The 13,916-nt window shown below is 50.0% G+C and overlaps 5 protein-coding genes across 5 annotated transcripts; 3 read left to right on the forward strand and 2 right to left on the reverse strand.

Moving 5' to 3' along the window:
- Positions 1-5: 5 nt before the first annotated feature.
- Positions 6-1,606, forward strand: MSY001_2094 (uncharacterized protein; the record flags this gene model as incomplete). Its single annotated transcript, XM_018883930.1, has 2 exons — positions 6-167; positions 191-1,606. 2 exons carry the CDS (start codon positions 6-8, stop codon positions 1,604-1,606), a joined length of 1,578 nt encoding a protein of 525 aa, XP_018740641.1.
- Positions 1,607-4,348: 2,742 nt separating this feature from the next.
- Positions 4,349-5,340, reverse strand: MSY001_2095 (uncharacterized protein; the record flags this gene model as incomplete). Its single annotated transcript, XM_018883932.1, has 2 exons — positions 4,349-5,072; positions 5,099-5,340. 2 exons carry the CDS (start codon positions 5,338-5,340, stop codon positions 4,349-4,351), a joined length of 966 nt encoding a protein of 321 aa, XP_018740642.1.
- A 360-nt stretch (positions 5,341-5,700) lies between these two features.
- Positions 5,701-7,262, forward strand: MSY001_2096 (uncharacterized protein; the record flags this gene model as incomplete). Its single annotated transcript, XM_018883933.1, has 2 exons — positions 5,701-5,895; positions 5,928-7,262. 2 exons carry the CDS (start codon positions 5,701-5,703, stop codon positions 7,260-7,262), a joined length of 1,530 nt encoding a protein of 509 aa, XP_018740643.1.
- Positions 7,263-10,686: 3,424 nt separating this feature from the next.
- Positions 10,687-11,163, reverse strand: MSY001_2097 (uncharacterized protein; the record flags this gene model as incomplete). Its single annotated transcript, XM_018883934.1, has 2 exons — positions 10,687-10,822; positions 10,847-11,163. The coding sequence occupies 2 exons, from the start codon at positions 11,161-11,163 to the stop codon at positions 10,687-10,689; spliced, it is 453 nt and encodes a 150-aa protein (XP_018740644.1).
- Positions 11,164-11,562: 399 nt separating this feature from the next.
- On the forward strand, positions 11,563-13,085 carry MSY001_2098 (uncharacterized protein; the record flags this gene model as incomplete). Its single annotated transcript, XM_018883935.1, has 6 exons — positions 11,563-11,672; positions 11,704-11,879; positions 11,908-12,302; positions 12,326-12,783; positions 12,810-12,979; positions 13,006-13,085. The coding sequence occupies 6 exons, from the start codon at positions 11,563-11,565 to the stop codon at positions 13,083-13,085; spliced, it is 1,389 nt and encodes a 462-aa protein (XP_018740645.1).
- Between the last annotated feature and the right edge of the window lie 831 nt (positions 13,086-13,916).

The raw sequence follows: 13,916 nt of genomic DNA on the forward strand, positions 1-13,916 counted from the left end.
GCGCCATGAGCCACGAGAAGCAGGAGGCGGACTTCACTGCGGAGGTGGATACGCTCCTCCCGCAGCTGGAAAAGCTCGCGGATGTATGTATATATCACTCACACAAGGCGGGCTCGCTCCAGGATGCACTCGATCTCATCGCGTCGTTGGAGAAGCGCACGCGCGGGGTACGTTTCACCTACTCACACAGTCTGCGGACCTCCTTAGCACGACACGTCTGCTCATGACAGCTGTACTTATGATTCGGACAAATAAAGGCACCGACAACACGAATATGCAGCTTCTGTGTGATACGATCCAGTCGTATGCCAAAAAGCACGGCCAGCTCAAGCAAGCTACAGCACGTATGGTGCAGCTCGCCATGCTCTTTCTTCGAGCTCCCGAGAAGTCAGGCTTCAATCTTCCCGGATCTCTCTATGCCGTAATTGAGAAGGACTCTCTCTCTGGCCAACCAGCGTCTGAGTCCATGGCAGTGGATGAGGAAGACAAGCAACAAGGGGACGAACCCGATCGGTCTGGCAAGGAAGACGACCGCGTGCTCATGCTGACAGAACGAGGCCGCACTATTGGAGATACTGGGCTTAGCGAAGATGCCAAGATGCAGCTCATGAAAACACTGCAAGAGGTCACCGAAGGGAAGGTCTTTCTGGAAGTGGAGCGTGCCCGTGTGAGCCGGCTGCTTTCTGACCAGCTCTATGCGCACGGGGAAGTGAACCAGGCGGCGGATACTCTCCAGGAACTTGCCGTGGAGACGTTCGGCAGCATGGACCGCCGTGAAAAGGTGGAGTTCATTCTCGAGCAGATGCGCCTCAATGTTGAGCGATCAGACTTTCATCGCGTTAATATGCTTAGCCGCAAGATTCATACCAAGTTCTTCGAAGATGAGGCGCAGCATGACCTCAAGCTATTGTATTATGAGCTGATGATAAAGACTGGTATGCATGACGACAAGCCTCTGGACGTTTGCAAATATTATCGCGAAGTGCGCAATACACCGCGCGTACAAGCAGACGAGGAGAAGTCTCGGGATGCATTGCGTCATGCCATCATATTCCTTGTCCTAGCGCCCTTTGACCCCGAACAGAGCGATCTCATGGGCCGGGTCGAGGCTAGTGAGCCACTAGACACTGTGCCCGAGTACAAGAGCTTACTCAAGTGCTTCACTACACCCGAGCTCATGCGTTGGCCCGGCATCGAGGCACTCTTTGGTCCCATGCTTCGTGCACTGCCGGTCTTTAGTGGAAGCAAAGAAGGCGAGAAGCGTTGGAAGCAACTACATACGCGCGTGGTCGAGTACAACCTCCAGGTTATCGCTAAATACTACACAAAAATTCGACTCTGCCGACTGGCGCAGCTCCTAGATCTCACTGCCGATCAGGCAGAGGAGGCGCTGGCCGATTTGGTGGTTAAGAAGACCATCCACGCGCGAATTGATCGACCCGCGGGGCTCATCAACTTTGAACCACGGATGTCTGACGATGAAGTGCTGAATCAATGGAGCAATGATATGTCCAAGCTTTTACAGACAGTCGAAAAGGTCTCCCATCTCGTTGAGAAGGAGTGGGCTATCCACCGCGCTGGACTAGTCGTAAAAGCCAACGAATGAGTAGTTAGTGAATCACTTGTGTCACGTGGTGTTGCGTGGCGGGGATGAGCACGGTGCAGCGCGATTTGGGGCCCATACGCTCAAGCACACCGCGTCCGTGCTAGTTGAGGAGCCCTCCGCACTAGTATGAGCCTAGGTGTCAGCGAAGATGAGCTCTTCCAGGCCTACCAGATCACATCGCTTTACCCTCAGCGGTGGGAAGACCCCGTTAACGGTCGTCAGACCCGCCGCAGCGTTGACTTCGGCAGTTCATTAGAGGAGTGGTCGGATCCACTTGGGCTGCGCCCCACTTTACCCTCCTCACGCATACAAGGGGATGAACAGTTTAGGAAGATCAGTATCTCAAGCAAGAGCTTTGATCCTAAAGTGTTTCTCAACACTGTTCATCCTAACGCTTCCTATGCTGAATTGAGCCAAGGCACGAATACCCTTAAGCAGAGCATCGAACAGCGATCAGAGGCACTAAAGGTTCTTGTCAACGAAAATTTTGACAGGTTTGTCAGCGTGAAGGCGACGACGGACAGCATTTTTCGTTCCATGACTGATCCTGAAGATGGCCCTCTCTCCAATGCGCCGACCGAGGGCATTCAAGGGTTTCGTGCGACAGTGCTCGAGGCCAGCTCCAGGGCAGATGGTGTGTTTCGTCCTGTTTTGGAAAACTATGTGAAAAGTATGAAGCTTCGGAATACGCTGGGTGTGTTCCAACGTTCGCGTTTCTTTTTCAACCTCCCTGGATCATTGCACGAGCATGTTGAAGTTGGTAACTACGAGGCAGCACTGCGCGATTACAAAAAGGGGCGGTATCTCTTGGAGAGCCGTCCTGGACAACTGCTTCCCATCCAGACCGACAACAATGCGAATGGAAAACCGACAGAGACACAGCTCGCGCAGCAGCAACGAATTTTTGCTCGCGTATGGGATGCAGTGGAAGAGATTATGTACCGCATGCAGTCACAACTTTTGGACATTTTGCGTGATTCGAAACGTTCTGTGGACGAGCAAGAAAAATGCATTCAAGTTCTCCTTGAACTTGATCCTCTCACAGACCCTGTGGCCGTGTTTCTTGAATCTCAGTATGGCCATATTCGCCTTTTGCTAAAGAATAGTTTCCAGCAAGAAGACAGAGCGCTTCGAGCTGCACGATCCAAGTCCCAGGTCAAGTCGTATGGGACTTTGGATAGAGCACTTGATCTTCATGAAAACCTAGTTCTTGTTCGCACTTCCAATGATACCAAGCCTACCTTTGACACTGTGCTAGGTGCAACTGTGTGGCAAGCAATTGAAGAGATGGTCAGCCATGTGTGTCAAAGTGCTTTACAGTCCATTCCTATTTTCTGGCGAGTCGCGAAGGACCATGCTGATGGCAAGTTTATCAAGGACCCCTCTTTACGCTCTAACATTGATAAACAATCACTGTCCTGGGCTGTGGAATGTGTTCAAGTTTGGGTGAAGCAACTCTTCGCTTTCTTCCAGCTGGAGCCATTCCGTGAGCGACAGAAAAAACCTTTGTTTTCCCAGCTACCCTCATGGGTACCCGATTCCTCTTGTTCCCTAATGACGACGCACTTTTTAAGTCGGATACTTCTCACTATTACAGAAACCGTCAAAGAGTTACGCTCGCTTAAGATCCCTGGTACATCTACGCAGCTGAACGCATTGCTTCTGGATACCCGCTTCCAGTTTATTGAGGTCATGTGCTTCCTGTGGCTTCGTGATGCACGTTACTGTCATTATATGGAAGATTGGGTCCCTAACACCCAACAGCCTGAAATTACCTCTTATCTATTTGCTTTCTCAGTGTTTAACCGATGGAATGCACGCGAGGGGTTTTTCCTAGCTGACGTGCGCTCACGGGTGAGGCAGGAATCGCCTGAAAATGAGGTTGACAGTATGTTTATCGACCGTTTGAAAACAACCTTTGTGAGTGTTCTCCATATATTTCTTGAAGGTATCGCAACGGCGGCACATGCACCGCAAGACGTCCCTGAGCTCCGGATGGCTCTTCATCAACGTCAAGGACGATCATTGCCACCGTCTCGGGACCACGATACGCGTATTCTTCTCACTGTCTCCAATCTCTCCCATCTCCGTGCACAGATTATAGGCGCCTGGGTTAAACAATTTGAAGAAGCATACCATGTGGGTTTGGTGAACGAAAAACAACATTTGCTCGACGAATGCAACCGTTTAGAAGGTGAGCTCCTTGGAGATTCTGTCCAGCGTAAAGGTCATTTGATTAAGGATACGATCCGTCACGGCATCCTGGAGAGTGGTATTGACTGGGGAGCACTATCCAAACCGACAGGCGTCAACGCATTTATTTTCCGGGCCCTGCTCTTGCTCGTTCAAGTGCATGCTCAAATCCGTGCTACTGTTCCAGCACTTGTTTCAAGAATGATTGTTGCCCTGGTAGAAATCATGGCGGACGCAATTCTTGAGGCGTATAGTCAGGTGCATCAATTCAACATGGGCGGTATGTTACAGGCTACCCTTGAGATTGAATTTGTTCACCAGACTATGTCTTTTCACGTATCTCCCAGGGCTGAAAGCACTCTGAAGCAAGTGTATGAAACGATCAGTCATCGGTATTCGACATCTGCTGGCAGCCGCAATGACCCATCTTTGCAGAGAGAGTTGGAGAGCGTTAAAGCAACTCTTATCGAGAGCCGCAAAGCCACCGCACTCGAATTTCTTTGCTTCCGAAAGCCCAAGTCTGAATCGAGAAAGGGCTCTGCCAAGTAGCTATGAATTCGATCGTCCTTTGCGAACCATGTATACGAACATAATTGATGAAAGGGCACTGAGCGTGAACCATGTTGCAGCATATTCTGCATGCTGGTTACGGAGTTCAATGCGTGGTGGTCGTCCAACAGGGATGCCTTTCTGAATGAGTGCACCAGCCTCGGAGAAAGTGCCATCGAAGATTTGCTCCACGTACACCGGTAACACTGGAACAGACCGGCTCTGTTGGAACGCTTCTTGTGGTGTTTGGGGATCAGAAATCCTCGTCTTAGTGAGCCGGCGAAATAGTGAGAACGATTTTGATTCCGTAGGAGCTTCGGGCGCATCATTGACATCAGCGATACCAGCCTGCTCATTCAGCCAGTGGGCCATCTGGGCCGGATTGATTTGCATCCACAAGTTGTTGTGAGGCTCATTGGCAAGAGCAAATCGACTTGGGGGGTATACTCGAGGCAAAAGCGTTACAATGGTGACTTCACGTCCATCATAGGGAAGGGGTGTTTTTAGCCGCTTGTCCATCCCAGTGCCAACAATGTGTTCGTCCGAGACAAAGCCCAGATTCACCAGCACATCAGGGCCACCAGAAGAGCGACAGAACGGCACTACGAGCTGGAAGCCACGCTTTCCTTCTCGACCGCGAGGTCCGACAAATAGTGCTCGCGAGACGTCAAAGCGACCTTGCAGCTCAAATTGGCGAAACTCAAACTCATTTAACACCCCCATGCTGTCGTGTCAGGAAATTAAACGTACTTGATATTCCGCGGGAAACGAAGAGGATCGCGGCGCAACTTATCATCCAATTCATCCATCAAAGACACCTTCCACTTAAGGCGTCGCAACTGCCAGAAACCAAGCCAAAGGGTAAACATCGGTACAATTGCGAGAACATAGAGCACAGGCGACTTATACCACGGCTTTCCCTTGCGTCTCTGAGGGCGGTTATATATGAGCGGCTCTCCTCCATCTTGTGACTCTATTATAGGAACAGGCATAGTCTGCCGATGCCCGTCCGTATAAAGTCGCGTAGAGAACACTCCCATAGAATATATAGGTGTTCGAACAGCTGGTATCATAGATGGTCGCGCCAGGCACGATCGTGGCACTCCACGCAGGAGAGGGCATACCGCCCCTACCTTCCCAAAAGCCCTGAGCATTGATATCGGTGGCACAGGGCACACTCGCCGTATACGAAATAAGCGCTCCACATTCATTGAGACTCGCGGAGCTTCGGCCGGTGGCTATTTTTGCAATATGTCGATTTCCATTTTCTTAACGCTGGTTGGCCAAATGGAGGGATGTGGGTTCCGCCAGAGTCAACGCAAGAAACGCTTCCCGAGCCACTTCCCAGTACGATGCAAGGCTTTGTCGCTAGTCGTGCTGCTGGCCTTGCGTCGAAGGTCAGCCGCACGGGGATTACATTCACTACGACGCGTGGTCTTGCTACTGTTACTGATACACCAAAGCGTACTTATGGTGGTCTGCGGGACCAGGACCGTATTTTCCAGAACCTGTACGGGCACCATGACTTCCGTCTGAAGGGCGCGCAGGTATGTACTGTATAATGGTTGACTCTTTATAGGCTCGTGGTGACTGGCATCGTACTCGTGACATCATCGAGAAGGGTCACGACTTTATCATCAACCAGATGAAGGCCTCCGGCCTTCGTGGTCGCGGCGGTGCCGGGTTCCCCTCCGGTCTTAAGTGGAGTTTCATGCTCAAGCCGGGCTGGGAGAAAGATCCTCGTCCTCGCTATCTTGTCGTCAATGCTGACGAAGGTGAGCCCGGTACTTGTAAGGACCGTGAAATCCTTCGTCACGATCCACACAAGCTCATTGAGGGTTGTCTAGTGGCTGGCCGTGCGATGGGTGCGAACGCTGCTTATATCTATATCCGAGGTGAATTCTTCGAGGAGGCGTACAACACCCAGGTTGCCATCAATGAGGCCTACAAGGCTGGCCTTATCGGTAAAAACGCTTGTGGGTCTGGTTATGACTTTGAAGTCTATATCCACCGTGGTGCAGGCGCTTACATTTGTGGCGAGGAGACCGCTCTTATCGAGTCTCTCGAGGGAAAGCAGGGCAAGCCCCGTATGAAGCCTCCGTTCCCGGCCGACACTGGTCTTTTTGGTTGTCCTACCACTGTGGCTAATGTGGAGACGGTTGCCGTGGCTCCGACGATCATTCGCCGTGGTCCTGCCTGGTTTGCTGGCTTCGGTCGCGAAAAGAACCAGGGCACAAAGCTATATGCGATTAGCGGACATGTAAACAAGCCTTGTGTCGTTGAGGAAGAAATGAGTATTCCTCTGAAGGAGCTGATTGAGCGTCACTGCGGCGGTGTTCGTGGTGGCTGGGAAAACCTCCTTGCTGTTATCCCTGGTGGCTCTTCGACACCTATGATTCCTCAATCTGTTTGCAGTGAGGTACTTATGGACTTCGATTCTTTGCGTGACAACCAAACTGCCCTCGGAACTGGTGCTGTAATTGTCATGGACAAATCTACGGATCTAGTCCAAGCTATTCTTCGTCTGACCAAGTTCTACAAGCATGAGAGCTGCGGACAGTGCACTCCTTGCCGCGAAGGTACTACGTGGCTGTCCAACATGATGGAACGCTTTATGGTTGGCCGTGCCTCCCTCCGCGAGGTTGATATGCTCTGGGAGATCACTCGTCAGATGGAGGGACACACTATCTGTGGTCTTGCTGATGCTGCTGCTTGGCCCATTCAGGGTCTTTTGCGCCACTTCCGCCCTCTAGTCGAGGAGCGCGTGAAGGAGTTCAATGCCCAGCATGGTTCTGTTTTGTACGGTGGTCGTCTCGCCAGCGACCGCGACCCTAACCTCGCTATCCCTGGTAACCTGTCCTTCCCAAACAAGGCGACGAAGGACTCTTACCAGCCAGGCGTTGCGAATGCATAGATCAGCGATAGTGTCTAACTTGACATGTTCCATCGGTTAGACAGAGTTACATTTACTGTGATTTGTTTGTGACTGCCTCCTTCCTTTCCGCTTCACGTCGGATCTCTGAAATAAACCTGCTATCAGAATGATATACGGACCAGTTGATCGACAAAAAGACCCCCACGGCCAGAAGCAGCAAAGCAAGCACGTGTAGATTAAATCCGGATGCCAGTAGCAGCGTCGAGAGACAGGCGAAAAGAGCGTAAAAAATCCAATTCATGAGTTCATGAGTGGTAGAGTTGACTCCTTCATGGAAAATGTTGTCAAGCAAGCGCTCGCATAACGTCTCAAACCGATCCATCGTTGTCCAGCGTAGACCTAGAAAGGGTGGAGCGTATCCTCCTTGCCCGATATCATTTAGTCAGCACATGTAGCTGACGAGCTTCGCCGTGCAACACGCCACTTTGCCTCGCAACCATGTTCGGCTTGATCAACGCGGCTGCGCACAAGCGCAAAGCTGCACCAAGTATACATATAGACTGGTCTCTCTACGGCGGGATCGAGACTACCCGAGATGTTCCTGATCCTGCAGCTGCTGGCAGGCCTTGGATGCCGCGTGTGAGCGAGAAGTCGTTGCCTTCTGACAGCTTTCTTTGGTCTTTAAATGAGGAGCCACATAAGTCGCGTCGTATTGCTATTTTAAAAGCCCATCCTGAAGTCAGAAAACTTATGGGACATGAACCGCTGACCAAATACGTGGCTTCGGTTGTCGTGTGCCTTCAAATTGTTACAGCTGTATCATTAACGCATCTGGGTATTGCCCCATTCGATTGGCGCTTTATACTCACTGCTTACATTCTGGGTGGTTTTTGCAACCAGCATCTGTTCCTAGCGATCCACGAAATCACACACAATCTTGCCTTTAAGAGTATTGCTGCGAATCGTTTTATGGCTATATTTGCCAATTTGCCTGTAGGCATTCCTTTTGCAATGACTTTCAAGGTATGTAACTTCTCTAACACTCAGCCGTATCATATTGAGCACCACAAGCACCTTGGTGAAGATGGGATTGATACGGATATGCCCACCAAGTTCGAAATGCTACTATTAAATAATGTGTTGGGCAAAACATTTTTTGCGTGCGTTATGTCACTAACAATTAGCGCTTTCCAACTGCTCTTCTATGCGCTCCGCCCCGGCTTTATTCGCGTCCAAAAACTGACTGGCTGGCATTATCTTAATGTCGCAGTCCAGATTACTTTCGATGTCTTGATTTGCTACCTTTGCGGCTCTGCTCGGCCGCTTTATTATTTCCTCATGAGCGCATTTTTTGCTGGGTCTTTGCACCCAGCTGCTGGTCATTTCATTGCTGAGCACTATATGTTTAGCAATATTGAACAAGAAACTTGGAGTTACTATGGACCTCTTAATATTCTGCTATACAACGTCGGTTATCACAATGAGCACCATGACTTCCCATCCGTTCCATGGACCAGGCTCCCAGCACTGCGGAAACTTGCACCTGAGTTCTACAATGTACTGCCATATCATACATCTTGGACTATGGTGCTTTTGGAGTTTATTTTCAGCAAACAATCCGGCTTGAATATGCGTGTGAAACGTACTCCGAAATTCAAGCAGCTGGCAGCAGACACAGCACCCGAAGACAAGCCTAATTACACAGGCTGGGAGGTGCGAGATACCCGGACTGAATAGGCCCTTCGCACCAAGCCGTTAATAGTTCTATATCATCACTCGTCCGCACGACACTGTCGCCGAGTCGCTCATCGGGCCTTGGGGGCTTCCCGATCGCCTTGCGCGATCACCTAATAGAGCTGCATTTCCAGACGCACGGCTCACAACTTTCCATCATGTCCATCTTACCAGAATGGCCCCCGAAATCTATCCGAGACAACGATCTCAATTCCCTTATAACCCAAAATGCACGCGACTATGCTCTTGGACATGGAATTGTATATCGTTCACTTCCAAACTGCCCCTCTTCTATGCCACCTCAAGACACTACTATCCATGCGCCTATGACTACAGTCCCTTCACCATTCCCAAGGAAACTTTTTGAACAGGCCATGGAATTGATGCCTTTATTTAGCAAACTTTATGCTCTTGTGTCAATGGATGAAGAATTTTTGGACCGTGTCATGAGCACATCTGTGATTAAAGTGGATGATTTTCAGCAGCATCTATACAACATCTGGTGCACTGTTCGACGCGAGGGTATCACACAACCCATGCATTTGGGACTATTTCGCAGCGACTATCTCATGCATACTAATGAGACGAATGAATTGAGCTTACAACAGGTGGAGTTCAATACAATCTCATCATCGTTCGGAGCGCTCTGTACCCGAGTATCCGAGTTACACCGCTATCTTTATCGCACAGGCGCCTATGCGGCTACTTCCGAGTTTCTGTGTGCTAAAAATATGCCTGAGAATGAGGCTCTCGATACGCTCACAGACGGCCTAGCTGATGCTCACCAACATTACACGTCAGAAACCCTTCGTCGCGCTCACGAAACACAGCCATCTATTCTGTTCGTGGTTCAGCCCAATGAGCGCAACACTTTTGACCAACGTGCCATCGAGTACAAGCTTTTTGAAAAGCATGGTATTTCTGTTGTACGTGCTTCACTAGAAGACTTGTGCACCAAGGCTACCATTCATGGCGATGCTCGCTTGTTATATGTGCAACCATTTCTCTCTTCGGATCCTGTCGAAATATCTGTGGTTTATTTCCGCAGCGGATATGGGCCTGGAGACTATCCTAGTGAGGCTTCATGGAACACACGACTTTTGCTCGAGCGTAGTCATGCGATTAAATGCCCTTCGATCAGCTTGCAATTGGCTGGCTGTAAAAAAGTTCAGCAAGTCCTGGCTGAGCCAGGCGTATTGGAAGACTTTATGGGAAATGACGCACCTAGTCTCCGCCTTACCTTCTCGCAACTCTGGCCTATGGATGACTCTGAACTTGGCCGGCAAGCGCAGTCTCTGGTTCTTGCTGACCCTGATAAGTATGTGCTCAAACCTCAGCGCGAAGGCGGTAGCAACAACATTTACAAAGAGGACATTCCTCCTGCGCTCCGAAATATGGAAAAGAGAGACAATGAACGCGCGTCACGCGGAGAAGATGTAACTGTGAAAGAGAGAGAGGGCTATATTCTAATGAGCCTGATAGACACGCCCAAGGACCGCGGCGCCATGATGCTACGGGCAGGTCAAGGTGAAATGTCGCAATATGTTTCTCAAACTACTAGTGAACTTGGAACCTATGGTACAGCATTGTTTGGAAAAAATATAAAGCCTATTATACGCTCAGGCGGTTACCTTCTTCGAACCAAGGCAAGTGAGAGCAACGAAGGAGGCGTTGCCGTGGGCTTCAGCGTGATTGATACACCCTTGCTTATATAAAACCACCATGATTGCTATGCATTCATAGCTTGAAGTGCTCGGCGCCTCTGTAGTAATTCTTCCTCAATTATACTTAGTTCAGCGTCAATTTCTCTTTGTCGTGCTAGGAGACGCTGTCGATACTCATCATCAGTAATGGGCTGCACAGGACTGTGGCGCAAAAACCAGTCATACGATTTTTGAAGCCATGTCAGAGACTTCAATTTAGGCTCCGTAGGAGAATCAAGAGCATCACGTCGCTCTGCATTCGTAATGGGTAAATTTGAAACATCTGCCTTGGTAGCTGAGCCGTTGTAATACGTCGACGTAAGACGCGAGAAGCCCATCGAGAACTCATTCCAGACAAGTTGAACGGCTGTACAAAGGCCGGAAATGGTTAATATTCCAGAAACAATCGGTCGGCGTGTTACACCAGCAGTAATGGCCCCCATAATTGCACCAGTGAAAAATGTGGGGGGGATATCCTGGAAGTGCCCTTGACGTGTACACATAGGCCATGTATTCTCCGTAGCAGGCCTTAACATATATTCTCGAAGAGCTATGTCAGGTAATTAAACTTACCAAAAAATCCGAAAGAGAAAACAAACCATCTCCTTGACATACGAATGGCCACAATAGCAGGTTCAACACGAGGTGTCCGCAAAGCACCAGCGACAGAGCCTGCTATGCCTCCTAAAATAGCTGTCGCTAGTGAATTACGAGCAACAATAAAGGTAGCATCGCTGTGTATAATGTCCCATGACGGCGTGTTGAGGCGACTAAGCGCCATAACTAAATTCGATCACGGTGTCAAAGAACTGCAGCAGGCTGCACGCAGCAGCAGAAGCGAATACGTCACGTGATGGAGAGGTCGTCACGGCACGATCGCACAGACTAGGTCGCTAGCGACGATGGTGAGTATCTCTGTTGTGACTGACTGGCAGGCAAACATTTCCACCACGCCCGTGCAAACTACTGTTCAGACTCTTGAGAGAATTGGTGCTCACTCACATGTGCGTGGGTATGTATCAAATAGCCTAACTGATGCGCAGTCTGGGACTGGACGAGCGTCTTGAGCCTCGTGACAGTGCTCAGGGTATGGTCGGTCAGCATGCGGCACGCAAGGCTGCTGGTATGATTGTGAAGATTGTACAGAATGCCAAAATTGCTGGTCGTGCGGTCCTTATGGCTGGCCCACCGGGTACAGGCAAGACTGCCATTGCAATGGGTGAGTCCTGAGCGAGCTAACTATTAAGGTATGGCACAGACGCTGGGCGAGGACGTGCCCTTTACTATGCTGTCTGCGTCGGAGGTCTTCTCCCTGGAAATGAGTAAAACGGAGGCTCTGATGCAGGCCTTCCGCAAATCTATTGGAGTTCGCATTAAGGAAGAAGCTGAGATCATTGAGGGTGAGGTTGTCGAAATTCAGATCGACCGCAGTCTCACGGGAGCCACCAAAACGGGAAAGATTGTTATCAAAACTACCGATATGGAAACTGTTTACGAGCTTGGTAACAAAATGATCGATGCTTTGCAGAAGGAGAAGGTGACGGCTGGTGATGTGATCACCATCGAGAAATCCAGTGGCCGTATTACAAAGCTGGGCCGCAGCTTCGCTCGTTCGCGCGATTACGATGCGATTGGTAGCGATGTACGTTTTTTAACTAACCACAGACCAAATTTGTTCAGTGCCCGGAAGGAGAACTTCAGCGCCGCCGTGAGGTCGTTCACACTGTCTCGTTACATGAAATTGATGTCATTAACTCGCGCTCTCAGGGCTTTTTGGCCCTCTTTGCGGGTGATACCGGTGAGATCAAACCGGAGCTTCGGGATCAAATCAATGCCAAAGTAGGCGAATGGCGTGAAGAAGGGAAAGCAGAGATTATTCCTGGTGTTTTGTTCATTGACGAAGTGCATATGTTGGACATTGAATGCTTTTCGTTCTTGAACCGCGCATTAGAGTCGGAGCTCGCGCCACTGGTTGTCATGGCTTCCAACCGTGGTCAGTCACGTATCCGTGGCACCCGCTTTACGAGTCCCCATGGCATTCCTATCGATTTGCTGGACCGCATTTTGATTATCAGTACGAAACCCTACACGGAATCTGAAGTGCGTCAGATCCTGTCCATCCGGTATGTTGGTCGAATTGTAACACCAGCGCACAAGAGGAAGATGTAAACCTAAAGCCAGAGGCCCTTGATGTGCTCATGCGCATGGCCATGGAGACTTCGCTGCGGTATACAATTAATTTGATCACCACAGCTTATTTGGCTGCAAAACGGCGCAAGTCGGATATTGTCGACGTGGCAGATGTCCGTCGCGTGTACAGTATGTCTTTTTTAAGCTTAAACCAGATCTATTTGTGGACGAGAAGCGCAGCGTGCAGTACCTTCAGGAACATGCAGCTGAATTCCTCAGTGAGGAAGTGGCGTAATAGTAACATAGAGAACAACCCTCGGGTGGTCTGGTTGAGATCCTAGTCTGGACCAGATTACATCAGCCTCCGCGGTGATCGACGCATGAACGCACGTCACGGAGTGTCCAGTAACCATGCCTGGCGCACGACCAGTGGATAGCCTGCTCTCCCATATATATCATGGTGAGCATCTACATACAATTAACATATTTAGAACGACAGGAACCTGGCAGTATGATGTGTGCCCAACACGCTTTGAATGCAATACTTCAGGGTCACTTTTATGATCCCAGCCAGCTAGCTCAGATCGCAGACGAACTAGCGGAGCACCAACGTATCGAACTTGGTATTGCGATGGAAGGCATTGATCAAAATTTCCATGTGGATGAAACCGGTTTTTTTAGCGTGGATGTGATCGACCGAGCTCTCAACGCCTGGGATATGGGCTTAGTACGGTGGCGCCCTTGTCGCTCGTTGGCCGACCGTTATGAGCATCCAGAGCGTGAATTCGCATTCCTACTTAATCTTGAAAGTCACTGGATTGCACTTCGTGGATTCGGACGCAATTACAAGTATTGGTATGTGTGTGTATTTCCTTACTTTAGGTTCAATCTGAACAGTTATTTCGAAAGGCCACAATGGATCGGTGATGCCTACCTCAGCACATTCCTGGAACAGGTATGTTGCATTTCTTTTACCTACAGTTGGCTCGGGAAAGCTACACAGTGTTTGTGGTGGAGCCCCAGGGAGACGTTGACCCTCCCGAAACCATCGCCGATGATTTGGCGGAGGTGTCCCTCGCGTCCTTGCGGTCCGAGGAGCTCGACTCGGATGCTGTCAACGAAAACG

The sequence above is a fragment of the Malassezia sympodialis genome, genomic scaffold (assembly GCF_000349305.1).
Source record: "Malassezia sympodialis ATCC 42132 genomic scaffold, msy_sf_9, whole genome shotgun sequence".
Lineage (NCBI taxonomy): Eukaryota > Fungi > Basidiomycota > Malasseziomycetes > Malasseziales > Malasseziaceae > Malassezia > Malassezia sympodialis.